The 25,782-nt window shown below is 38.9% G+C and overlaps 1 protein-coding gene across 2 annotated transcripts in view; it reads right to left on the bottom strand.

Annotated features, from left to right (window-relative positions):
• Positions 1–25,661, bottom strand: part of fbxo31 (F-box protein 31) — a 29,289-nt gene extending 3,628 nt beyond the window's left edge. The window contains exons 1-9 of one of the 2 annotated variants that reach the window (XM_062036104.1): positions 25,211–25,661; positions 19,353–19,424; positions 15,739–15,825; positions 15,406–15,482; positions 15,090–15,257; positions 14,903–14,977; positions 14,674–14,783; positions 12,334–12,487; positions 5,105–5,466 (exon numbers count right to left, since the gene is read on the bottom strand). In XM_062036104.1, the coding sequence (XP_061892088.1) occupies positions 5,105–5,466; positions 12,334–12,487; positions 14,674–14,783; positions 14,903–14,977; positions 15,090–15,257; positions 15,406–15,482; positions 15,739–15,825; positions 19,353–19,424; positions 25,211–25,607 (1,502 nt within the window). In that variant the 5' untranslated portion in view covers positions 25,608–25,661. The remainder of the gene's footprint in view (positions 1–5,104; positions 5,467–12,333; positions 12,488–14,673; positions 14,784–14,902; positions 14,978–15,089; positions 15,258–15,405; positions 15,483–15,738; positions 15,826–19,352; positions 19,425–25,210) is intronic. The other variant, XM_062036103.1, reaches the window with a different exon arrangement.
• Positions 25,662–25,782: the final 121 nt, after the last annotated feature.

Genomic DNA, 25,782 nt, shown 5'->3' with positions numbered 1-25,782 from the left:
TCCCTAAATTCCTTGCAATAGCTGGTTGAGAAAGGTTTTTCTTAAACTGTTTAACAATTTGCTCACGCATTTGTTGACAAAGTGGTGACCCTCGCCCCATCCTTGTTTGTGAATGACTGAGCATTTCATGGAATCTACTTTTATACCCAATCATGGCACCCACCTGTTCCCAATTTGCCTGTTCACCTGTGGGATGTTCCAAATAAGTGTTTGATGAGCATTCCTCAACTTTCTCAGTCTTTATTGCCACCTTTCCCAACTTCTTTGGCACGTGTTGCAGCCATGAAATTCTAAGTTAATTATTATTTGCAAAAAAAAATAAAGTTTATGAGTTTGAACATCAAATATCTTGTCTTTGTAGTGCATTCAATTTAATATGGGTTGAAAAGGATTTGCAAATCATTGTATTCCGTTTATATTTACATATAACACAATTTCCCAACTCATACGGAAACGGGGTTTGTATGATCCAATTCCAAGAAACTCTTCAAACTTAAAGTGTTTACAAAGTACAAAGAAGAAGAACCATAATAAACATTCTGAATGTATTGTTAATCTTTTTTTAATCTTTTTTTTTATCTCAACATATAAAATGCAATTTACTTCACTAGTTATTGTTATATTTTTTAATCTTACTACTTATGGAGTATATTGTGAATTAATTGATTGCAGGAAGTGAACAAAATGTTAGTAACTGCTATGTAAAGGAAAAGGGTAGGGATTAAATAAGCTCTGTTCTTCCTACTCCTTTTCGAACATGTTGAAAAGAAAAAATATAAATTGTGATTTATCATTTTGTAATTGTATGCATGTTCGAAATAAACTCAAACTCAATTCAACCCCACTAAACGTCCCACTTAATATGTTTACATGCACTAAAACACTAATTGCAAGTTAAACATAGCTTTTTAAAACAAATGCAAAAACCTTAATTAAATTTTTGACTTTTTAAAGATGGGATTAATAGACCTAGATAAACCCCCTAAATAATTAGGTTTTGTTTAAAAAAAAAAAAAATTAAAAAAAGGTTAGTTTTTGTTTTTTAACAAAAAAAGCCAACAAAGTCAATATAATATGGCCTTAAGATCAATTTAAATAATCATATAATCTGCCATTATTCACCTAAATATGATTATAAATATGTAAAGTTTCCTTTACGTCAGAGTGTGAAATAGGGATATGCTCAGGGGTGTCCAAACTCCCGCCCGCGTGCCAAGTGCGGCCAGTGAGTCATCGCAAGTTTATCAAGAAGATGTATGCCTAAATGTATTCCCCTGTGAATTGAGTTGGAGTGATGTTGTCGCCATCTTGTTGGCAAAGATAGAATCAATGTTCAATTTCATTTGACAGTGGCTTGAGCACAGCATCAATATAGATGACCCAATCCAAAAAACTTTCCCCACTCATGGTGTAAATGAACTATAACCAACAAATAAAGTCAACACACGGTCGTACATAACACACCTGCTGCTCATTGAACTTTGTGGACAATATAAAACACGTACATATAATTGAAAACTACCGGTACACATATATAAATCCATTACAGTGCATGTTGGGTGATATGCAAAACAGTCTCGCCACACTTCCCCATGTTTGACGCATTTTAGCTGCTTGGTATTTCTGATTGATTACAAAACTTTAAGGAGGTGGCCAGGGAAGTAAACAAGGTAGAAGTCGAAATTTCACATACTCTTAATATTCAATGTTTTATCGTTTATACTTCATAGTGCATTGTCGTTAGGGTCTGATATAGGTGGGAGTTGTTAAAGTTGAAGTATTTGAATTATGTGTTGTTGTTCAGTCTATTATAGCTCGCTTTAAACAATGCAAACTGAAGTGTTTGGTACTAAAGACCCATCATATTGTGTGTATTAGTGTATGGCTTTAAAAAATACACAAATTATGGCTTTACCACAGTTTGTACTGTATTCTTACATGTTTGGCAAACCCCGGCAAATGTTTTAGCCTAATGCGGCCCCCCGAGTCAAAAAAATTACGTAAGATTGTCCTTAGTGGATAACATCAATAATAATAACACATCATTATGAATACGGTTATATATATAATTATAATTATTAGTGCATGTCCTCCTCCTGTCTTTAAAATCTAATGACGGCTGTTTGTAGCATTAATCGAGGGTCTTTGAACGCACCACAGTTATGTGCAATGAGATCCAAAATGTTCTTCCATGCTGCCACTAATAGATTTATTATATTTTTCCCTTTCTTTTATCACCTAATATTTGTTGGAAAATGTTGGTGTTGTGAGTCAACGTGTGAGCTTTGATGATGTTATGACGTCTGCGTTGAGTGAAATGTTCAAAGTTAGGTTTGCTGCTATCAAGGTGGAACAAACCATTTAAGACGGGTGTAGGTAGTCTTAGACATTATTCATTTGATTCAATAAACTTTATTATTTTACTTTCACGGCTATTTTTATTTTCTAGTAACATTCATGATGTATTTTCTTTATAAATTACAAATTTATAAGACGACAGGTTGATTGGCAACACTAAATTGTCCCTAGTGTGTGAATGTGGGTGTGAATGTTGTCTGTCTGTGTTGGCCCTGCGATAAGGTAGCGACTTGTCCAGGGTGTACCCCGCCTTCTGCTCGAATGCAGCTGGGATAGGCTCCAGCACCCCCCGCGACCCCAAAAGGGACAAGCGGTAGAAAACGGATGGATGGGATTTTTATAAGACGTTGGTTTGAGATACAATTGTGTTAAGTTAGGAGCTCTTTCACAGAACCACTAAGCTCGTAAATTGAATGGAGAGCAGGTGTGGTAAATTTGGTGCTATCGCTCTCACACTTAAATATGGCCCCTCACGGCAAAGAATGCTCAGCAACATGACACAAAAAGATTCGATTAGATCAGGGGTGTCCAAAGTGTGGCACGTGGGCCATTTGCGGCCTGCAGCTTATTTTCTTATTGGCCCCCGACACATTTTAAAGACTAAATAAACACATCCTGTATTAGGACATTACACAAAAAATGACGAAAAATTGCGACTGGCCGAAATATTCCCAAAAATGGGACCTGTAAACCAAAATGTCCGACAATTTGTGTGTCTTATTGTGTATGATTTTTGCGTGTTCTGTCATGATGTAAGTGTGCACTAATTTCTTGCAAGATATGGTACGTTTTTTTAGTGTGCGAAGGGCCTCAAAAAAGTTTTAGTTGGCCGAATAATAATATTTGTAAAAAATAAGAACAATAAATAATTAAATATCTTATGGACAGTAATAGTCAACATACAAAACCCAAAACCAGTTAAGTTGATACGTTGTGTAAATCGTAAATAAAAACAGAATACAATGATTTGCAAATCCTTTTCAACTTATATTCAATTGAATAAACTGCAAAGACAAGATATTTAATGTTCGAACTGAGAAACGTAATTTTTTTTTGAAAATAATCATTAACTTAGAATTTAATGGCAGCAACACATTGCAAAAAAGTTGGCACAGGGGCATTTTTACCACTGCGTTACATGGCCTTTCCTTTTAACAACACTCAGTGAAGGTTTGGGAACTGAGGAGACCAATTTTTGAAGCTTTTCAGGTGGAATTATTTCCCATTCTTGCTTGATGTACAGCTTAAGTTGTTCAACAGTCCGGGGTCTCTGTTGTGGTATTTTAGGCTTCATAATGCGCCACACATTTTCAATGGGAGACAGCTCTGGACTACAGGCAGGCCAGTCTAGTACCCGCACTCTTTTACAATGAAGCCACGCTGTTGTAACACGTGGCTTGGCATTGTCTTGCTGAAATAAGCAGGGGCGTCCATGATAACGTTGCTTGGATAGCAACATATGTTGCTCCAAAACCTGTATGTACCTTTCAGCATTAATGGTGCCTTCACAGATGTGTAAGTTACCCATGCCTTGGGCACTAATACACCCCCATACCATCACAGATGCTGGCTTTTCAACTTTGCGCCTATAACAATCCGGATGGTTCATTTTCTTTTTGATCCGGAGGACACGACGTCCACAGTTTCCATAAATAATTTGAAATGTGTACTCGTCAGACCACAGAACACTTTTACACTTTGCATCAGTCCATCTTAGATGAGCTCAGGCCCAGCGAAGCCGATGGCGTTTCTGGGTGTTGTTGATGAATGGCTTTCACTTTACATAGTAGAGTTTTAACTTGCACTTACAGATGTAGCAACAAACTATAGTTACTGACAATGGTTTTCTGAAGTGTTCCTGAGCCCATGTGGTGATATCCTTTACACACTGATGTCGCTTTTTGATGCAGTACCGCCTGAGGGATCGAAGGTCCGTAATATTATCGCTCAAGTGCAGTGATTTCTCCAGATTCTCTGAACCTTTTGATGATATTACGGACTGTAGATGGTGAAACCCCTAAATTCCTTGCAATAACTCCTTGAGAAATGTTGTTCTTAAACTGTTCGACAATTTGCTCACGCATTTGTTCACAAAGTGGTGACCCTCGCCCCATCCTTGTTTGTGAATGACTGAGCATTTCATGGAAGCTGCTTTCATGCCCAATCATGGCACCCACCTGTTCCCAATTAGCCTGTTCACCTGTGGGATGTTCCAAATAAGTGTTTGATGAGCATTCCTCAACTTTCTCAGTCGTTTTTGCCACTTGTGCCAGCTTTTTTGAAACATGTTGCATGAATCAAATGCCAGATGAGCTAATATTTGCAAAAAATAAAGTTTTCCAGTTTGAACATTAAATATCTTGTCTTTGTAGTCTATTCAATAGAATAAATGTTGAAAAGGATTTACAAATCATTGTATTCTGTTTTTATTTACGATTTACACAATGTGCCAACTTCACTGGTTTTGGGGTTTGTAGATTAGATGTTACTCTAATATGCTTTGTTACATATAACAAAGCTAAGCTGGTAAGTTTTTTTAGATCCTTCAGCATATATTGATTGACTTACATTGTATTGTTTTTAGTATCTTTAGTACAAATCGTGTGAAAGTAGTCCTCGCATCCTTCAATCTTTCTGTATGCGGCACTCGCTGGAAAAAGTTTGGATGCCCATGGACTAGATTAACCATAAGGTTATGGTTTTTATTAGTGTCATTACTTCCACAATAATATTTCAAATGTCTTACCATTTTCTGCAGGTGCGAGGATACACCTCATTTCGAGCCATGACTCCTAGAGGCAGAATGAAGGGCTGCGTCTCAGGAGGACCGGTGTCTCCGCTTGGACCCGCCTGGCAACCGTCTGAACCAACGCCATTATGGACCTCAAGCCCTTCTGCTGAGCTAACACCGCCACATGCTCCCTCTGCCGGGACTCTCACCGGGGCGGGAGTGTCCTCTCTCGCCTCGCTCTGTACTTGTTGGTGTACCCCAAGTACGAGTCGTGACAGCTCCTCCACATTGCGCTGATGTTCCAAGTCCGGGAGGAGGAGAGGCTGGCTCAAGTCAACATCCAAAGTCAGTTGCCCAGCAGGAACGTTGGGGTCTCCCTGTAAATAAAGTGCAAAATACTGTTAGCATTACCGTTAGAATAATACAGCTCCTTCTTTAATAGCAATTGTTACCTTTCACATATGAACTGATATGGTACCAGTTCCTGAAACCTGGGATACCGGTCCTCAACGGTGCCAATTTTCGATACTTTTCTGTGTGTTCATAAATGTTATTTTTTTAATATTGAAATCTAATTTCTTTATGTAACAGCTGAATATTATAACGGTGCTAGCCAGATTTGTTATCTTGTTTTCTTACACTTCTGAATCTCATTTGCAAGTATAATGTACTTGCAATTCCAAGATGTTAGATAGCAGTAGCGTATAGGCTATGGTGTGTTGCCAGTCTAGTCTTATGTTGCACCCTACAAAGTATTTATACTGTGAGTATTGTACTTATTACAATCACCGAAATGATTCCCGAGCGCGGCCACTGCTGCTGCTCACTGCTCCCCTCACCTCCCAGGGGGTTGAAACAAGGGGATGGGTCAAACTCAGAGAGTAATTTCACCACACCTAGTGTGTGTGTGTGACTATCAGTGGTACTTTAACTTTAACTTTTATTACCAGTGTTGGTAATCACGGCGTTACTAACAGCGTAATTATTTTCAGTAACGAGTATTTATATCATTACGATTCCCATTGTTGCAATGCCGTTGCCGTTACTGAGAATGTGAAGTGGCTCGTTACTACAGTTTGAAGAATGAAGCGCAAGGTGTCAGGTTTCGGCCACACATCAGTTGCCTGGAGATAGCAGGAGTGGGGATGATGACACAGTTGTAAATGTGTTGATGATGATTGGCTGGGTGAGCGAATCAAGCCGTGCTAATTCTGTCTCACTGCACGCTCTGACTGACACATAACTAGACCGCAATGATGGAGACAATCCGGAGACAGGGAAATTCAAAGGTAGCATTCCCAAACCTAGCACTACTTTTCGCTCATTGAAATTAAAGGCAAGAATGTTTATGTAACATGCACGCTATGCGCAGGAAAAAAGAGTTTATCCACATCTGCGTCAAGCAACTCGAATCTTATGAAGCACCTCACATCAACACATGACGCTTACTGCTGCTTCTTAACCCAAACCCGAGCCCAAATGCAGTCACTCTATTAAAACAAGCAACCATTGATTTTTCCAGTCAGCAACAGTTGACCAAGGCTGACCTGAACCACATTGATTGCCAGGTACATTGTTGGAAACTTGCTACCCCTATCTACTGGGGAGTCTGAGTCAATCAAAGATGTCATTGATAACATTCCAATACGAGGAGGAAGGAGGGTTGCATCATGCCGAAACACTTTTGCGAAATTTAACTTGTAAAAATCGTCTCGTTCTAGGTGGTTAGCAATGCCACTGATGGGAGCAATCCATTCCGACTCAAAATCATTTTAAAAATGCATTCAAAAACCGCTAACAATACCGGTACTTAATTTACATTCCATAACCTGTATAATAACCAAACTGTAGCGACATTGTTATTGTAAGAGTGAACACTGTGAAACTGTTTGTCTAGTGCAGTGGTTCTCAACCTTTTTTCAGTGATGTACCCCCTGTGAATATTTTTTTAATTCAAGTACCTAATCAGAGCAAATAATTTTTGGTTGAAAAAAAAGAGATAAAGAAGTAATATACAGCACTATGTCATCAGTTTCTGATTTTTTAAACTGTATAACAGTGCAAAATATTGCTCATTTGTAGTGGTCTTTCTTGAACTATTTGGAAAAAAATATATAAAAATAACTCAAAACTTGTTGAAAAATAAACAAGTGATTCAATTATAAATAAACGTTTCTACACAGAAGTAATCATCAACTTAAAGTGCCCTCTTTGGGGATTGTCAAAAATGTCCTCTCCTGTTGTTCTCCCCTCTAATGTTTTACAAAAAAGTATGTGCTTATGAATATCGTCAGTATCGATGTATCTGACAAAACCTACAAGTTGTGCATTTCCACTAATATCTGTGGATTCATCCAGCTGGAGGGAAAATGAGTCGCTAAGTTTTCCAACAACTTGCTCAACAATGTATTTTCCCATTTTATCTACTCTCTAGCAAACAGAGTCATTTGATAAAGGCACATTCTTTATTTTCTCGGCTGCGTTTTTATCAAGTATTATCAGCTCTTCAGCGATAGTGAACGGCTTTTTTGGCTTTAGCAACAAGCAAAGACACCGCGTAAGAAGCCTCCAGGGCCAATGTTCCCTCTAATTTTTCATGTGTGTGAGCAAACGCACAAACTCCTTGAGCATTCAGTGGAGCACATGTGAGCGACATCAGACGTGCACACTGTGGCTACACCAGCGTCACACCTGACCCAAACCTGACATCATAACAATTTAAATGTTTTATTAAAATAATTTTCTGATATAAGTGATTTTGCCCCCTTACAATGACAATAACAAAAATACATGTTTTTCATGAGCTATGTGCTAGTATTGTATGTCTGGCTGCGGGTCCTGCCTTTAAAAGAAATGTTACCCCTTTCAGAGATTACATTTAGTTCCTGTAACTTTCTGTCTGTAAAATACATCTTTTTATTAGCATTTATGAAATCTAGTGACAATATTTCATGAATAATATCCTTAGATTAACATTCTTAATAAATGGCAGTAAAATAAGCACACATCTGATTGTGGAGTCAGTATTACAACCTGGCATTTACACATTGTGTGGCAGCGTTGGGGTTGTCTGACTTTTTGTGTGGTCATAAACGCAGCACTGGCTAAGTGCCATGAGTGCGTGTGTTGGTGCAGGTGAACGAGCGAGCGGCTTCTGTTGAAACGACGGATGATAACGTTGGTTTAAGCCTGGTTTGTATGGCAGAAAATTACCAGTTTTTATAGATAAAAGGTTTTTTTACTCATGTTTTTGGTGTGGTTACAAACAGTTTTGCTCAATAAAGTGATTGATGGAATTCCTGTCCGTAAAGTGTCTTGACAGACGATAATTGAACTGTGTTGACAAAGATTGTTTTATTCATTGGGGCCACTCTTGTTGTCACTTGTCTCTCACAGAGTTGCATTGCAAAATCATACAGAATAAATTGTAATGTATTTATTTTGTTTAAAGTTCAGATGGGATTTTTGATTTCCTGTGCGGCATTAATTTGCAGTATGCAGAGGACGCATGAGCGGTGCGCAATTTCGCAGGCGCGCACCTTAAAAGGAACGTTGTCCAGGGCTTTGGCTGATGTTGTGGAGGGTTTCCGCATCGTGTCTTGAGATGACCTGAATTAATTTAGTCTCCTCTTAAAAAAATCAGGTGGCTTACCGACATGGCAAGCGTGTTTTGTCCGGAGATGCCGCTGAAGATGCGCGGCCGCTTCATGCCGCTGTTCGCTAACATTTCTCCACAGAAAAAACACAATGCCTTGGGGGGGGGGGGGGGTTACAACTCGAGGCCTAAATCCCATTAACACATATTCTTCAGAATACTGTCTGAATTTTGCCGGCTCAGGTTTGGCCTTCTTTGGCACATGTTCCTCCTTGTTTTCAGCTGCATTACAGCTACGTTTTAATCAAGCCTCCATTGTTTTCTACATCGATAGTTGATTGACAGTTGCTGCCGTGTGGCAGCGCCAGGTAGGGTTAAACCATTATGGCATGGGCCATGGGGGAAACTCTGGGTTTATGATAATGAATGGAATAGCCTACTTGATTTGATGTTCAGTTTATGAACTTACATTCATATTTTGTTGAAGTATTATTCAATAGATATATTTATAAAGGATTTTTGAATTGTTGCTATTTTTAGAATATTAAAAAACAATCTCAAGTACCCCTTGGCATACTTTCAAGTACCCCCAGGGGTACGGTACCCCCATTTGAGAACCACTGGTCTAGTGTACCAACACATTGGTGTGCTACGGTATTAGATAGGAGAGATAAGTTGGCTTCTACGTCAGCACCCGATTCACATTTGAGTTTGTAATTCACAACACAAACCAATCTGTACTGACTGAAAAACATGAACAATCATATTACAGTATCTGTACAGTATTAGTCCACATTTCATGTTTTTTTTTGTACACAGCTAGCTCGACAGCGTATGTAATTATAATAACACTCGATGGACCATTGTGCGTTTGGTCCATCTTGGCGGGGAAGTTACCAGTTGATTTTGGGTAAGAAATCCATTTTATAGTGGCTCATAGTTTGGCTCCAAGTTGCACATTTGCACCGTCAAAGTCTCGCCGACCTCACTCTCTTGGCTTCTGTCTGCTCCAACGTTTCACTCTCTGTTCACGATCGCTTCAGTAACCACACTGTAAAAACTGAAATCTAAGTAAGATTAAATATCTCAAATAAGGGTGATATTTGTTTATTTTCTGTCTGATAAGATAATTCTTCTCACTAAGCAGATTTTATGTTAGAGTGTTTTACTTGTTTTAAGGGTTTTGGTCCTAAATGATCTCAGTAAGATATTACAGCTTGTTGCTGAGATTTTATGACCTATATTGAGTAAAACATGCTTGAAACTAGAATATCAACTGTTGCAAAGCTGTGTCATCAACACTCACAAGTATAAAACAACTTTTTTAAAGTAATAAAGTAATGCTTCCTTCAAGCATGAAAAAAAAATCATGATGCCGAGCGCATATCATTATATAAATAAATAAATAATGATAAATGGGTTATACTTATAACTTACTTATATAGCGCTTTTCTACCTTCAAGGTACTCAAAGCGCTTTGACAGTATTTCCACATTTACCCATTCACACACACATTCACACACTGATGGCGCGAGCTGCCATGCAAGGCGCTAACCAGCAGCCATCAGAGGCAAAGGGTGAAGTGTCTTGCCCAAGGACACAACGGACGTGACTAGGAAGGTAGAAGGTGGGAATTGAACCCCAGTAACCAGCAACACTCCGATTGCTGGCACAGCCACTCTACCAACTTCGCCACGCCGTCCCTATGTCAAGATAATGGCACTAGCATTTACTTAATTTAAGAATATTTTTCAACATATTGATCAAAAAGGTCTCATTTTTTTTCTACCAAGAAATGTGCACTTGTTATTAGTGATGTACTTATTTTAAGGTATTTTTGGGTTCATTGAGGCTAGCTAATTTTACTTGTTTTGGAAAGTCTTGACAAGCCAAATTTTCTTGTTCCATTGGCAGATAATTTTGCTTTAAAATACCCCTATTTTTTTAATTTATTTTTGAACACTGACTTTTTGCAGTGCAGCACTTCATCCTCCGTATATTCAGGTTCAAAAAGGAAAGATTGTGAATCCTCATTTGACCAAAAATAGTCGTCTTCATTGTCTGTTAACAAGTCTGCCATGATTACAAAACACACTCGCATTTTTTTCCGGAAGTACCAACACACATTTTTTGCCATTAGTTGGAAGTGCGATGCTATGGAAACTGAAAAAAATGCACCGGGGTAAGTTAGTTCTGGCAATGCTTAAAATTACCAAAATACGGTTAATATTGTACAATTTACTTATTGTTACGAACGTGTCTGTTACTACATTATATATATACTTTCAGTGTGTATATAAAACATTAATGGAGGACTTTGAAGGCTACAATGGTGACTCCCATTAGCCGCATCTTCCAAGCGTTTTTATCATCTTTAAAATCCTTAAAAAAAAAGGACGTGTGTTCTTTTTTTTCATAATGATTGTGAACGATGAGCAAAATTCCAAAAAAGTGCAATTCCCCTTTAAGGAGAACACAAGTGCTAATAGATACAACATCCCATCAGTCGGCATTGTAAGTGGCTGTTTTATGTTTAGCAATAATACTACCTGATAAGGCTTCAAGGCTCTCACAAAGTCTGACATTAGTTGTAGCAAACAGAGGGTGCTCTCGATGCTGTTGTTGACATCGATTTCACAGAGCACATAACGGTAACGTTCGTTGCTTTGTGCTCTGTGGAATCAATGCACTCAGAAATAAGTTCCGGCAATGCTTAAGATGACCAAAATACAGTAAAAATTACATGTTATCATGAATGTGACTGTTACCACATTACAGACAGTATACTGTATGTATGTATGTATGCATGTATATAAAACAGTGTTGAAGGTTTTTGGATGGTTTTTAGACTGCTTTATAGGCTGAATAGATCATATTCTATTACCTGCATTGTTACAGTCACCTCTTACGAGCAGTATTTTTTACGATTGAGGATGCACAGAAAAGTGAAAGTGATGTCTGTTTTTGTCTCAAATAAGGACTGTGGACGATAGGCTAAATTCTGAAAAAAGTGCAGTTCCACTTTAACAAGCTGCATCACAAACACAGGCGTGTTTTACATGAGCACTACCACTGAATGGCGGCTGACACTTTCACATCCTGTTCCTCGTCCCGCCGGCCAGGGAAAGTTGGTATCATTTATTAGCTTATTATTAATAGGTTTTTCTTTTGACCTGTCTTTATCACATGTATGTATGTTGTGTGGAGTGAACGAGTGTTCCATGTTTTGAATTGATGGATTTTTTTTGGTCTTTATATTTATTTATTTTAGAAACAAAGTTGCAGGCCAACTGTCCTACAAGGACCTTCCAAGACGAATGATAGCATTGGAAGTTTTTTTTCCACACAGAACAATCAATCAATCAAAGTCAATCAAAGTTTATTTATATGGCCCTTAATCAAGACAAGGAAGAGTATAATATATGCTGTCGCAAACAGATAACCCAACTGAACACACAGCCTAAAACATGTGTTAATTGTAATGGTTGTTGGGGAGCTGCTAGTCCCTTAAGATCACAAAGTGGACGCATGCTCGTAGAATGAAAGAGATGAGTGAAATGAAAAATAATCTGTTGATGAATATGGCATAAAAAAAGCATTCGCCAATAGCTTTTAATGAGTGAAATATAGCAGTAGATATTGGACTTACAGTGAGTTTGGTGGCTCGTGCAGAGTTCCTGTGGAAGCTGAGCATGACGATCTCCAAGCCGTGACTGCCATAGGTGCCTTTGAAGAGGCCCGGCTGAGTCAAGTCAGTCGGCATTGCAGGTGGCAAGTAGATGCGCCGGTATGTCAGGCAGTTGCTGTAAGAACAAAAAATGAGATTTTTACCATCCATTATTAGAGCTGCCTTTCCATGACACCAATCTTAACCTTTTTCAGTCAAACCACAAGCCATACATCTATATTAAAAAACGAATTGTCCTTTTAAAACAAAAAAGACACTAAAAATAGAATGATATTTCCACATAAATTCAGATATATATATATTTAAAAAACGAAACCAAATATATCAGCAGGGTGGTTAAAAACCCTTTCCTTTTTAAATATACACACAGAGGACCAAAAAACAAAACTAAATATATCAGCAGGGGGGTTAAAAACCCTTTCCTTTTTAAATACACACACAGAGGACCAAAAAGACTGAAAACATTTTTTGTTGCTGTTTTTAGGTTTATAAAAAATCTTAGAAATTCACAAACTAACATACTTGCTAAAATAAAGCAAATACTGCATTATTTTGAAGGCCAATGTAACAGACTTATTTCAAAAGGTCAGCCAAATCTGGCGACTGACAGCCAAATTACGTTAAAAAAACCTTAGAGCTATTATTATGTGTACTATTCAGTTGCTCCATGATTTTGCAGGATTTTTTGGAGATTGTTGCGGCTGAAAAAATGCTTGATCCCACCACAGTCTTTTCAAAAAGATGTTTTGATGTTTTTCGATTATGTGTATTTTTATTCTTACTCTAATCTAATTATATTATTTCTTGAATTCAGTAGTGTTTGTCACTTTCTTTGCCAAAGTGCTGACAATAAGCAAGTGCACAACTTTGTTTACATCAACTGATGCAATCAAACGCATGTACACGAGACAGTTTTACGGCACAACAGGTCACAAGTGACTTTGCTGCCTTAATTGCTTTCATGCAGTCTTATGCGTTCTGGCAAAATGCCTGGTTGCGCCTCCTGTCTCAGCAGGATTTAAAGTGGTCCACTTCTTGCAACGTTTGTAACTCTTAGCGCAAGCAAGTTCCATTTTTGCCATCAAGGTAGTACCAGTGTAAGACCAGGTTCTCTACCAAACTACAGAGGACAGACAATAGGCACCATATAAACTGTGATTGTTTGGCTCGACTTACTGTAGCAATGTGATGCGTTCAGTGACACTCTGGAAACACAGACTCTAAAGCTCTTACTCTGACTAGTACTGTATGCTAAAACTTCTGTATGCTAAAACTATACCGAGCTCTTCACAGAGACTAAGTCACTGTGTTTTTAATCATACTAAAACCAAGACATATTTATTGTAAAAATGTTTGCCTTTAACTGAATCATACTAAATCCGGGGTTAAGGCACCACTGTATATGTTTGTACTAAATTCTTCCGACTTGCATCAAATCTCATCGCAGCGGTGTACCTAATGGTGTGGCCAGTGTGTGTTTTGTGTAATGAATGCAATCAAGCAGAAATTTTAGACTCCAAAATAAATCACACATTTGACCAGTGATTCTCAAACTATGGTACGTTTACCACTATGCAGGCTACATCTAGTGGTACGCCAAATAATCACTTGATTAAAGTACAGTGTTTTATTTTTCTTACATTCAAACACAGTGTTTATGTTGTGGAGAATGCATATATTTTTAAGAGTTCTTTCTTTATTCATAGTCATGTTTAAAGCAGCTAATATTTTCCCATGTGTACACTTTGTGTTTGAATCTTATGTCCGCAAGTAAACTCTGTACCTTGCCTTGAAGGCGTTGGAATGTGTATTGGGAGTATGACGTACACCCTTTTTACCTTATCTGTATTAGAACAATGAGGCTGTATTCTTTTCTAGGCCGAGTGGGGGCTGTTTTCGTATTCAATAAGCTGTCTCTTCCCGTTTGATTTTTGGACCGCTTCTAGATACTGCTATAAACGCACTGTAAGACTGGTCTCCTAAAGCTTTAGTAAAACTTGATAATATTCCTATTCTGTCTTGATGGTCCTTCTTACTCAACATATATGTCTCCGAAAGAATTTGGGATTGACCAGTGACTTTCATTCTCTGAGAGGAAGACTGATCTGATGCAACACTGTTCAAACGGTGTGTAATGTTACAGTGGCCAAAAATATTAAATATACTTGCAAAATAAAACCTCTGCCTTATTTTTAATGATTACCTAGGCCTACTATGTTACTCTATTTAATGTTGGTCATTATGGTGGTACTTGGAGAGCCAAGTGTTTTCTGAGGTGGTACTTGGTTAAAAATGGCATACTCATATTGGCTGGTGTAAATGAACTTCATCAGGATGAGCTCCTGCATGTGCTCGTGGAAGATTTCTTCTAGCGTCCGGCCCCATTCTTCCTCCAACCATGTCCTGAACTCCTACACACATACACACACAGTAAATACAATCTAAATCACACAATATAATTATGTCACGATGATCGAGGTCGTAGTGAGAATAGAGGAAGTGGCGGACATCTCATAACTGATAGACCTACCTCTTGTCTGCCTCCTGGCATGCGGTGATGATCTGTCTGATTACATTTCGTTGAGAATTCATCCTTTTTAACGGTCTAAAACATAACAATATAACACTATTAGCAAATTACCAACTTTTTACATGCACACTCGTGCATAGAATCCAATGGGCGTGTGTGTGTGTGCGCGTGTGTGAGTCACACTCACCTGGATGTCTCCTTTGTGGGGACCCTTGTGTCCATACATGCACTCCACAGTGGCCTTTTTGTTGTCCCACATGTGGATACGGAAGAGCGGTCGTCTTCTCATGGGATCTTCCACACGAGGATCATGCGGTGGCAAATACATCCAGCCGATGATGAACAGCCCATCCACCTTTAAATAATTCACCAGCCGGACAATCAAAAATGGCTTTGTTGACAAATATATTTAGCTAAATATTGCATCGCGTTCAATACATGATCCCTACTTGACATTTTAGAGTGGGTGATACTCAATATTTAAGCTGTATGTTAATGCTTACCACAACATTGAGTAATCCTCCATAAGGGCCAATGTCAGGCTGCCATAGGCCCAATATATGTCTGTATGGATGAAGCACTGCAACATAAGAACACATTGCAGCATAATTATATTATTATTCCTTATCATGCTACTTACTCACATGCTTTACGCAAAGTCCCATTTTATTGGTGCTTAACTTCCATTAATATTCCAATTATTAAGCATATATTTTGTCACACCACAGCAAGCGATGCTTAATTTGTAACAGAGCGGTTTAATCCTAAATCAAACCCACACACACACATGGCTCTTCATGCTGTAACCACCCGTGTCAGGGCCAATATGTACATACAGTGCATGTACACGTCTTTATAGTCCATATGCTCGTAGTCCGGTAGGAGCTTCATAAAGCGCCCCGACTTCACTCGTGGGTTAACACCTGGACAAACACAACACAGGCATGTGTAGAGGATCCGGCGTGCACCGAGAAACGCTCTGACCAATGCAGCACTCCTAATGAATGACATCATCTGCCTAGACCAGGGCTATTCAACCAGAGACGTCAGTTCAAAACTTGGAAGAACAACATTTTTGCAGCACTAGAGTGCTCCTGTTGTATAGAAGAACTTGGACCACTGTAAACACATTGGCAGATCATTGCATTGACATTTTAACTTCGCTAGTAAACATAGATCACCTGAGGGGTGTTTCAGGGCACCACTTTAGGTCCTCTCCTTTTCAGCAATTACAATTTTTTTTCGTAATGTGACTTATGTACCTAAGGTGTTACTGTAGCTTGTTTACTTCAGTTGCATTCAGTAGTCATTTGTTCAACTTATTTTTGTTATACTAGTGGTGGTCCTCAAGGTTCCATTTTAGGTCTCTTCTTTTTCATCATTTGGGTTATTCAACTCGTGGCTCGCGTGTTTAGTTAAAAAAACTTGTGAGAGATTCACATGTTTGCAGCTGATTCTTAAAAACACTAGAATACTGATGATCATTGTCAGAGCGCTCCTGTAACGCTGATAAAACAAATAGACCAAAATCAAATGTCTACTGTAGAGGACGCTGCTTCTCCGGAAAATACAAAGTAAGACTGATGGGGAAGTGAGAAGTCCTGCCCCTCGGTCCTTAGCTTTCGGGAAATGTGGGCCCCAAAACAACTTAGTTGAATATCCCCTTGCCTGATACAAAGATGCTTGTGCTTTCACCAGGATATTCTTTCAACTCAAAACAGTAAATCATGAGAGAAAATACTTTCAACATACAGCCTTGCATACGACGGATACAATATTAAAAGATGGAGAGTAATATAAAAAGTTCATTCTTCATTAGATTGTATGCCTAAACATTTTTAAAATGTTGAATAAATAGATAATATATATACATATTATATATAAATAGATAATATATATATCATTTGTTAAATGATCAAAATATTTAATCGTGGAATCGCAGTTTGTTCATAGTTAACTCAAAATTATTGTGCTTAATCGCAAACAAATATAATTTTTTGTCATTAATAAGTGTACCCTAAAAAGATAATTTTCAAGTTTATATTACCAAGACTAGACAATTAGTTTGATTTCATTAAATGTTTTTAAACACTATGCTTTAATCAGTTCAACACAAAAAGGATATGAACACGCTTTCAATGACAATAAAAAAAAAATACCTGCAGTGCGGGGTTTTTTTTGCCGTATTTAGTATTTTGTAGAATACAAAATTTGTATTCTTGCTGTAGAAGCACTTGCATTCAGAGGAGAGGAGTTACACCATGTTTAGATACCATTTTCACGCATTAATAACACAAAATGGGGATTGTTATGATCATGCTTTGGTTGTCAAAGATGTTTGGTCATTTAATCTGTGATATTTGTACCTGAATAAATGCTTCTCATATTCTGTACATGTTGTAAAATTAATGGTATTCATATAATGTGCATGACAATTTTTTGACATTCTCTATTTATTAATAAAATGTAATATTCAGCTTGCTAAACATTCTGTAATTGCAAACTGTCAATCAGAACAGGTTATAAAAAAATGTACACTTTGTTTCAATCTGCCATGAAACATTTATTTAGGTAAAAATATTGCATATTACAGTATAAAACATTACAAGCATGTTTTGGTGGATAGAGTGGATGTGACTCGTAGCGCTATTATTGTGATGCCGGAACTGTGTGATTGGTATGAGGAAAGGTGTCTTGACATGTTTTGACAAAAATCGCCGATAAAAGTGTTTCTACACTTCCTCTCTATCGTCTTTTTTTCCTGCTGAGCTTTTATTTCAACTAACTAAAGCAGTTCGAGTAACAATCTACATTTTATGTTATTAATGCATTCAACTGTAATGTAAACACGGACGTGAAGCTCCTCCTCTCTACGAGCGGTAAAGGCGCGTTATTTACAGCAAGTGATGTCAACAGCAACACTAGTGTGAGTGGCTGCAAGGTGCCTACTAGTGGTGAGTATAAGGAAAGGCAAGGGGCAGTTGGGGGAAGTGTCGCAAAAGTCACCTGTAAAAAGACAGCCAATAAATAAGTTCTTGCTTCACACAAGTCTAAATACGCATACACATTTTTGTTTTTTGCACAGACACGCCAAACGAAATACGGACAGACAGATATTTTTTTATACACAGACAAATCATAATACGGACAGACAACTTAAAACAGAAACACACGGATCTGATTAGACATACATATTTTTACTATACAGACACACACATTAGTACACACACACACACACACACACACACACACACACAGGTGAATAGGGCTACACACGCACAGATTGAAATACACGTTTGCAAATAATTTTGCTACAATAATACTCTCATAGTCACCCAGAAAATATATGTGAAGCCAGCGAAGCTAAACGTCCGATTGTGAGGTATTTGTTAGTTAACTTTTCTGACAATCGGTATTTTCCAACTTGATATAAAAAAATGTCCACTGCAGAGGACACTGCTTCTCATCAAGTAAAAGTTAAAAGACACTTAACTGAAAACTGTACATTAGTGTTGTATACTTGTTACACTGGATTTTTACATTGTCTCGTTGTTTTTTAAACATTTACTTAAAACAGTGGTTGTTCCTGCACAATTCTTTGCACTTAAAAATACATGTTTGTAGTAATAAATAAGATTAGAACATCTGAGTATTAAGTGTGTGTTCAATTACAGTGTGTTATCCTAAACATCCCAGCTATTTCCAATTTACACAATATACATTTTTTTTTTTTTGTTGACATATACCACAGTAATATCGCACCGAGGCCATAATATTGCAATAATATTGTACCGTGAGATTTTGATATCGTTACATCCCTAATTAATACTGTACAAAAATAAAAAGACAACTAGTTACCGGTGTGCTGTGAAATAATACGCAAGGGAAGTAATATTGATAAGATCACTGATAAGGACTCTTTTGGACATAAATTAAATAAATAAATCAGCTACTGATACGCAACCAACAATGCTTTTCTAGGGTTCGGCCGTCTGTCTCAAATAGTGGGGCGGGTAGGCTCTGACTTTAGGGAACATGATTTTTTTTTTCGTACCAGAGTATGACGAAGCGTACTGTATGTAGAACTTGGCTTCACTATAACCACGATGGGAGACGAGAAATGGCCAGTGTGTTGTTTCCTTTAATGTTAATAAGCTTACAACGTTATACAGAGGTTTATAAACAAACAATACTATTTATAGTCAAGGTGGAGAGTGGGGAGGGGGCTGCAAAATATTTTCTTCTTTCTTGGGAGGACGCAACAGAAAATAATTGAGAAGCATTGGGCTGGGGGTGTATTTGGCTGACAGGGGGATACTTTACTGACAAAAAAAGTTTAACAACATTTGGTATAGTACATTATTTACAATCATCTTCCATGAACAAAAGTATCTATCGTATCTATTATCTTAACAAGGTAAAGGCTTTGCTGTAAAATCCCGGCACTCACGTTTCACATAGAGGTCACGGCTAGAAACTCCACCCGATTCCATCTTCCTCAGATCTTCCTTCATGTGGAATTCTGCAGAGACAAAAAGTGTCATGAAAACAGAACCAGAGAGGGCTGCACATGCACAATGTTATTGTCACAACGGACAAACTGTTACACGTGTTAAGCACTGATGTGTTGCACATTGTGGCATTGTTATTACAAGCATTTGCAAAAGCCCGATCAACCCCCGAGGCTGCAATGCACCATGATCAAGAGACCTGACCCAAATATAAACTGTTGACTGTAGACACACTGGAGGAATGGACAGGTGCAGCCTATGAGACATTGTAAAGTCAGCAACAAGCGTGATATGATACTGAGTATCAAATTGAATGGTCTTACACTGTAAAGGACAAAAAGTACTGGCATAGACCTAAATCAATTATTAATCATGACAATATATTTTGCGTAATTGTATGCTCTTAAATGTGTGGGAAGAGTTTGGGAAAGCTCTAATCCAGAGGTGTATGAGTAAACTAATTTTAGCTCAAATAAAATAGCTCAAAATACGATATGAACTACGACAAATTCAGATTGTGTTCTTTGTTTTATTTCGGCCCAAAATAGAACAGGCACATTCTGAAAATGTACATATCACAAATAATCCTCTTGACAAAACACTTCAGATGAAAATTCTGAAGAAAAAAATTGGTGCAGAAAACACCATGAAGAATGAATCAATGAACTTTGACTTAATCTTTGTGTATCTACAAAGAAATTAAACTTTAAATCACAGCGCATCTAGGATTAAACAAAATACAAATTAAAGCATAAATAAAAACTATTCTATGAATCAGCTACTTCATTTGTCAATTCCATTGTTCACTTTCTTTAAATTTGCACAGAAGACATTAATTTTCACAGAACTACAGACGTGGTCAAAAGTTTACATACACATGAAGGACATAATGTAATGGCTGTCTTGAGTTTCCAATAATTTCTACAACTCTTATTTTTTTGTGATAGAGTGATTGGAGCACATACTTGTTTGTCACAAAAAACATTCATGGAGTTTGGTTCTTTTATGAATTTATTGTGGGTCTACTGAAAATGTGACCAAATCTGCTGGGTCAAAAGTATACACGATACAACAATATACATGATCAATTTTGGTGATGTAGAAAAGTTACAATCAAATCAAATTAGCTTCATGGCATGGCCTCTTAACTTCATTTGAGTGATTATGATTGGCGACACCTGTTGACTTCTCTGAGCCCATTTAAATAGGGCTCATGTGATGCAGTCATTAGACTCGATTACAAACGCGACAATGGGAAAGTCAAAAGGAACTCAGCACAGATCTGAAAAAACTAATCATTGACTTGAACAAGTCAGGAAAGTCACTTGGAGCCATTTCAAAGCAGCTCAAGGTCTCAAGAGCAACTGTGCAGACAATTGTATGTACAAGTACAAGTGTATGTAAACTTTTGACCACGACTGTATATCAATGTGCAGTGTGTCATGCAGCCTTTTAAGTGGGGTTACCAATTGTTTATTTTACTCTGGTTTGTTTTACGTTGGGGTTGAGGGGGAGGATTCACAGCCCCGCTTTACCATGCACCTCTTGCTTGGTGTATTTGCTCGCTCTGGTATAAACTATTTGCTTGCCTAACAGAATTGCTATTGCAACATCCAGTGGACACATTCAGAACAGCAGTTTCTTTAATCTAAAAATGCAGCTCAATTTTACACTTAGCAAACTCATCTCCCGGGCCGGATTGAACATGTTCACGGGCCTGATCCAGCCCGCGGGCCGCCTGTTTGACATCCCTGCTCTAATCCAACATGCAACGTGCGCACAATGCAAAGTCCATAGAATATGTTTGCTCGAATTTTGACCATTTTTTTATAGATGAACACAAATGATCAGTTACACTTTTTAATTGGGATGTGCCGATCGATCAGTTTTGGCCCATTTGCGTGAAAAAGTATTTGATCGCCGTTGCTGATTTTTGCCTTTTAATAACGATCACAAAGTGTCGACCCCCTTTGACTGACACTGTATTTATTTTTAGTCCTACCAGCTAATTGTGCGTCTTCGTACACAGTGTGGAGCCGCTCCCCTAAGCTAATAATATTCACCTTCATTACGGAAAAAAAACTGTGTTTCTTAGTATCATCAGTATCATTATCACTGGAGGACGAGGCTACACATGTTACACAACAAGCACAAGCCAGTAGAAGGCACGCTAATAGCTGAGCTAGTTTGAAACAACCCTGAAAAATAAGTGCTACATGTGTAAATGAAACCGCATTACAGAAGAAAGTAAGCAGCTATTAACAAGTAGATAAATAAGAGTCAAGAGCGAGGATAATATAAGAACTACTCTTGGTGTGTCAGCAGGAGAGGTAAGAGGAAGGTGGATCGATCCATAAATATATGGTGTAGATACCAAATGTAGTATCAGTATATGATCGACGCAAGAGTGATTAGATCCATCCATCCATCCATTTTCTACCGCTTATTCCCTTCGGGGTTGCGGGGGGCACTAGAGCCTATCTCAGATGCATTCTGGCGGAAGGCGGGGGTACACCCTGTACAAGTCGCCACCTCATCGATATTTATATTCTCTCAAAATCTTTTTTGGTCGTTTTTGTTAATGTTTACAAATTCAAGTAATAACTCCCTGAACACAGGAGGACATAGAGGGTAAAAACCATACTTGAGTAATAGATAGTAGTTTTTAATTTTGTTTACTTATTGTGTACTATTGACTTCGTTTTGCTCAAACAATTGAATGCAATAAAAGAGAGTAAGGAGCTATTTTAAATATTGTGTTGATATTGTTAAAACTGTCAGTAGCACTCACCATAAATAAATGGAAACATTTGCAGTTTATACATGTGATCGATATTGATATCTGCCGATGTCACTCATGGTTGATCGGTATCGGTATCAGCAGCATGACACCCTGATGGGAACATACAGTACCTTCTTTTTAGTTATATTTTGTCAATGCAAAGGAGTATTATGTCATACATTCTTTTGCTGAGAACTATTATTTATTTGTACTTACAGTATTATTAACTGGTTAAGTTTAATGCATTCCTTATGAAACTGCAATGTTGACACTCCAAACAACTACTTGGCGTTTTTGCACAATTATTGTAATTAAACAATTTCTCACATTTAGAGATGTCGTTTAGTGGTCGACATATTTTAGTAGAGTGTTCCCCTTTTTTTTAACTGCACTGGGATCAGCAGCATAGGTGCCGATCCCAGGGGAGCTTTGGGCCCGAGCACCCACGTACAATGCCGATCACCCACGTGGAATTGATGGCAACATTCAATCTTAAAAATAATTATTCAAAAATCCATCCTCTTGTTGATAATTTGTGGCAAGTTAGACACGTTTTACTTATTTAAAGAGTCACAAATCAAAGAGTTCATAATTAATAAACCCTAACCAAGATTTCATTGCACCCAAAACTGAACTAATGTTACAATTTACTTGACCATTTACACATTACACACGAGTTAATGAAGGGCATACTTACTCAACAGCCATACATGTCACACTAAGGGTGGCAGTATGAACAATGCCAACACTGTCACAAATATGTGTCATATAGTGAACAATGACAAACACATTTTGGAAGAATATTTGCACCGCAACACAACATAAACACGACAGAAAAAATTCCCAGAATTCCCTGCAGCGCCAACTCTTCCGGGATGCTAAAATATAAACAAACGCCAATGGTGGATCTACATCTAACGTCCACTGTAACGATACCACATACAATAGCGTATCTAATCGATACTACTATGATTACATTGATATTTTTTAACATCACAAAATCTTCTTGAGTTTTTTTTAAATTAATATTATGTTTATAAACTCAGGAAATATGAATTGATTAACTACTTAAACAACTTGAAAAACGTATTCGGGTGTTACCATTTAGTGGTCAATTGTACGGAATATGTACTGTACTGTGCAATCTAATAATAAAATTTGTAATCAATCAATCAATGTCCCTGGACACATGGGGACTTTGAATATGACCAATGTATGATCTTGTAACTACTTGGTATCAATCAATCAATCAATGTTTATTTATATAGCCCTAAATCACAAGTGTCTCAAAGGGCTGCACAAGCCACAACGACATCCTCGGTTCAGATCCCACATCAGGGCAAGGAAAAACTCAACCCAGTGGGATGACAATGAGAAACCTTGGAGAGGACCGCAGATGTGGGTGACCCAATACCCAAATTTGTGGTATCATCCAAAACTAATGTAAAGTATCAAAGAAGAGAAGAATAAGTGATTACTACATTTGAACAGAAGTGTAGATACATGATGCAAATGAACAAGTAATAATAATAATAATAATGGATTAAGGCAGTCAAGGCGTTGAGGGGATCCGGTTTGGTGGCTGCAGGATTAGGTCTCTGCTTTTTGCAGATGATGTGGTCCTGATGGCTTCATCTGGCCAGGATCTTCAGCTCTCACTGGATCGGTTCGCAGCCGAGTGTGAAGCGACTGGGATGAGAATCAGCACCTGCAAGTCCGAGTCCATTGTTCTCGCCCGGAAAAGGGTGGAATGCCATCTCCGGGTTGGGGAGGAGACCCTGCCCCAAGTGGAGGAGTTCAAGTACCTAGGAGTCTTGTTCACGAGTGAGGGAAGAGTGGATCGTGGGATCGACAGGCGGATCGGTGCGGCGTCTTCATTAATGCGGACGCTGTATCGATCCGTTGTGGTGAAAAAGGAGCTGAGCCGGAAGGCAAAGCTCTCAATTTACCGGTCGATCTACGTTCTCATCCTCACCTATGGTCACGAGCTTTGGGTCGTGACCGAAAGGACAAGATCACGGGTACAAGCGGCCGAAATGAGTTTCCTCTGTCGGGTGGCGGGGCTCTCCCTTCCAAAGTAAAGCCGCTACTCCTCCACATCGAGAGGAGCCAGATGAGGTGGTTCGGGCATCTGGTCAGGATGCCACCCGAACACCTCCCTAGGGAGGTGTTTAGGGCACGTCCGATCGGTAGGAGGCCACGGGGAAGACCCAGGACACGTTGGGAAGACTATGTCTCCCGGCTGGCCTGGGAACGCCTCGGGATCCCCCGGGAAGAGCTGGACGAAGTGGCTGGGGAGAGGAAAGTCTGGGCTTCCCTGCTTAGGATGCTGCCCCCGCGACCCGACCTCGGATAAGCGGAAGAAGATGGATGGATGGATGGATAATGGATTAGAATTATATAGCGCTTTTCTAACCCATCATTCATTCACACCTGGTGTTGGTAAGCTACTTTCATAGCCACAGCTGCCCTGGGGTAGACTGACGGAAGATTAATTATTCATTTTCTACTACTTGTCCTTAATAATTTTGACTAAATAATAGAATGATAAACGACACAATATGTTGCTGCATACGTCAGCGGCTAAATTAGGAGCCTTTGTTTGCTTACTTACTACTAAAAGACAAGTTGTCTTGTATGTTCACTATTTTATTTAAGGACAAAATTGTAATAATTAATATATGTTTAATGTACCCTAAGATTGTTTTTGTTAAAATAAAGCCAATAATGATATTTTTGTGGTCCCCTTTTTTAGAAAAGTACAGAAATACTTTTGGTACCGGTACCGCAGTACTGTGCACTGACAATGTAATACAAAAACGACGCACCTGTGGGTTTAAGGCTAATAGCTATAATGTTATATGCCATCAGTAGGAGTACAAGTGGCTCCATCCGGGTCCTGGCAACAACGTCAGCCGGCCTGGCTTTGCTTTGACGGCACTTATACCCGCCATATACTTATAGCGTCTTCTTTCCGACCACTAAACAAAAGCAGCTTGACAGTTGAGTTCCTACCTTCCACGCAGCGTCTTCTCCAGATGGTTTCAGTGTTGAGAATCTGTCTAAACGTCTTGCAGACGAGGGCGACATTCGGTAGTGCAATTCCGGGAAGCAGGGAGAATATCTCCACTAAAAGCTCCGGCGGTAATTCCGACAAAACCTGCGGGTGCGGCAGTCCCACGCCGTGTCGTTGGCTGCCAGCCCCGCTGCAGTGCACCCGACTCGGCCCCGCGGTGTTGACGCCGCCGTCTGGGGCCTCTGCGCCGGCGTCGCCTCGCCGCTGACCCACGATCCGCTCTTCTTCCTCCTCGTCCATGTCCGAATCGCTGCTTTGGTCTTGCTGGTTCTGCCGCGGTCGCCTCCGGCACCTCCGCGACTGACCCACACCGCACAGCCTGGCACAGACAGCCATCCGTGGTCAGCGGGCAGGCGACATTACATCACTCACGTACATCGTCTCCTCTTCTGGTGGAGCACGGCGGAAGTGCAGGCAACCCACGTGACGTCACATTGCACGGCTCTCCAAAGTGTGGTCCGGGGTCTTTTTCGGCCCGCAGCTTGGATATTATACAACTAAAATACTTTTA

The sequence above is a fragment of the Entelurus aequoreus genome, linkage group LG24, assembly GCF_033978785.1.
Source record: "Entelurus aequoreus isolate RoL-2023_Sb linkage group LG24, RoL_Eaeq_v1.1, whole genome shotgun sequence".
Lineage (NCBI taxonomy): Eukaryota > Metazoa > Chordata > Actinopteri > Syngnathiformes > Syngnathidae > Entelurus > Entelurus aequoreus.
The sequence above is the reverse complement of the archived record's forward strand: the minus strand, read 5'-3'. Positions and strand labels throughout refer to the sequence as shown.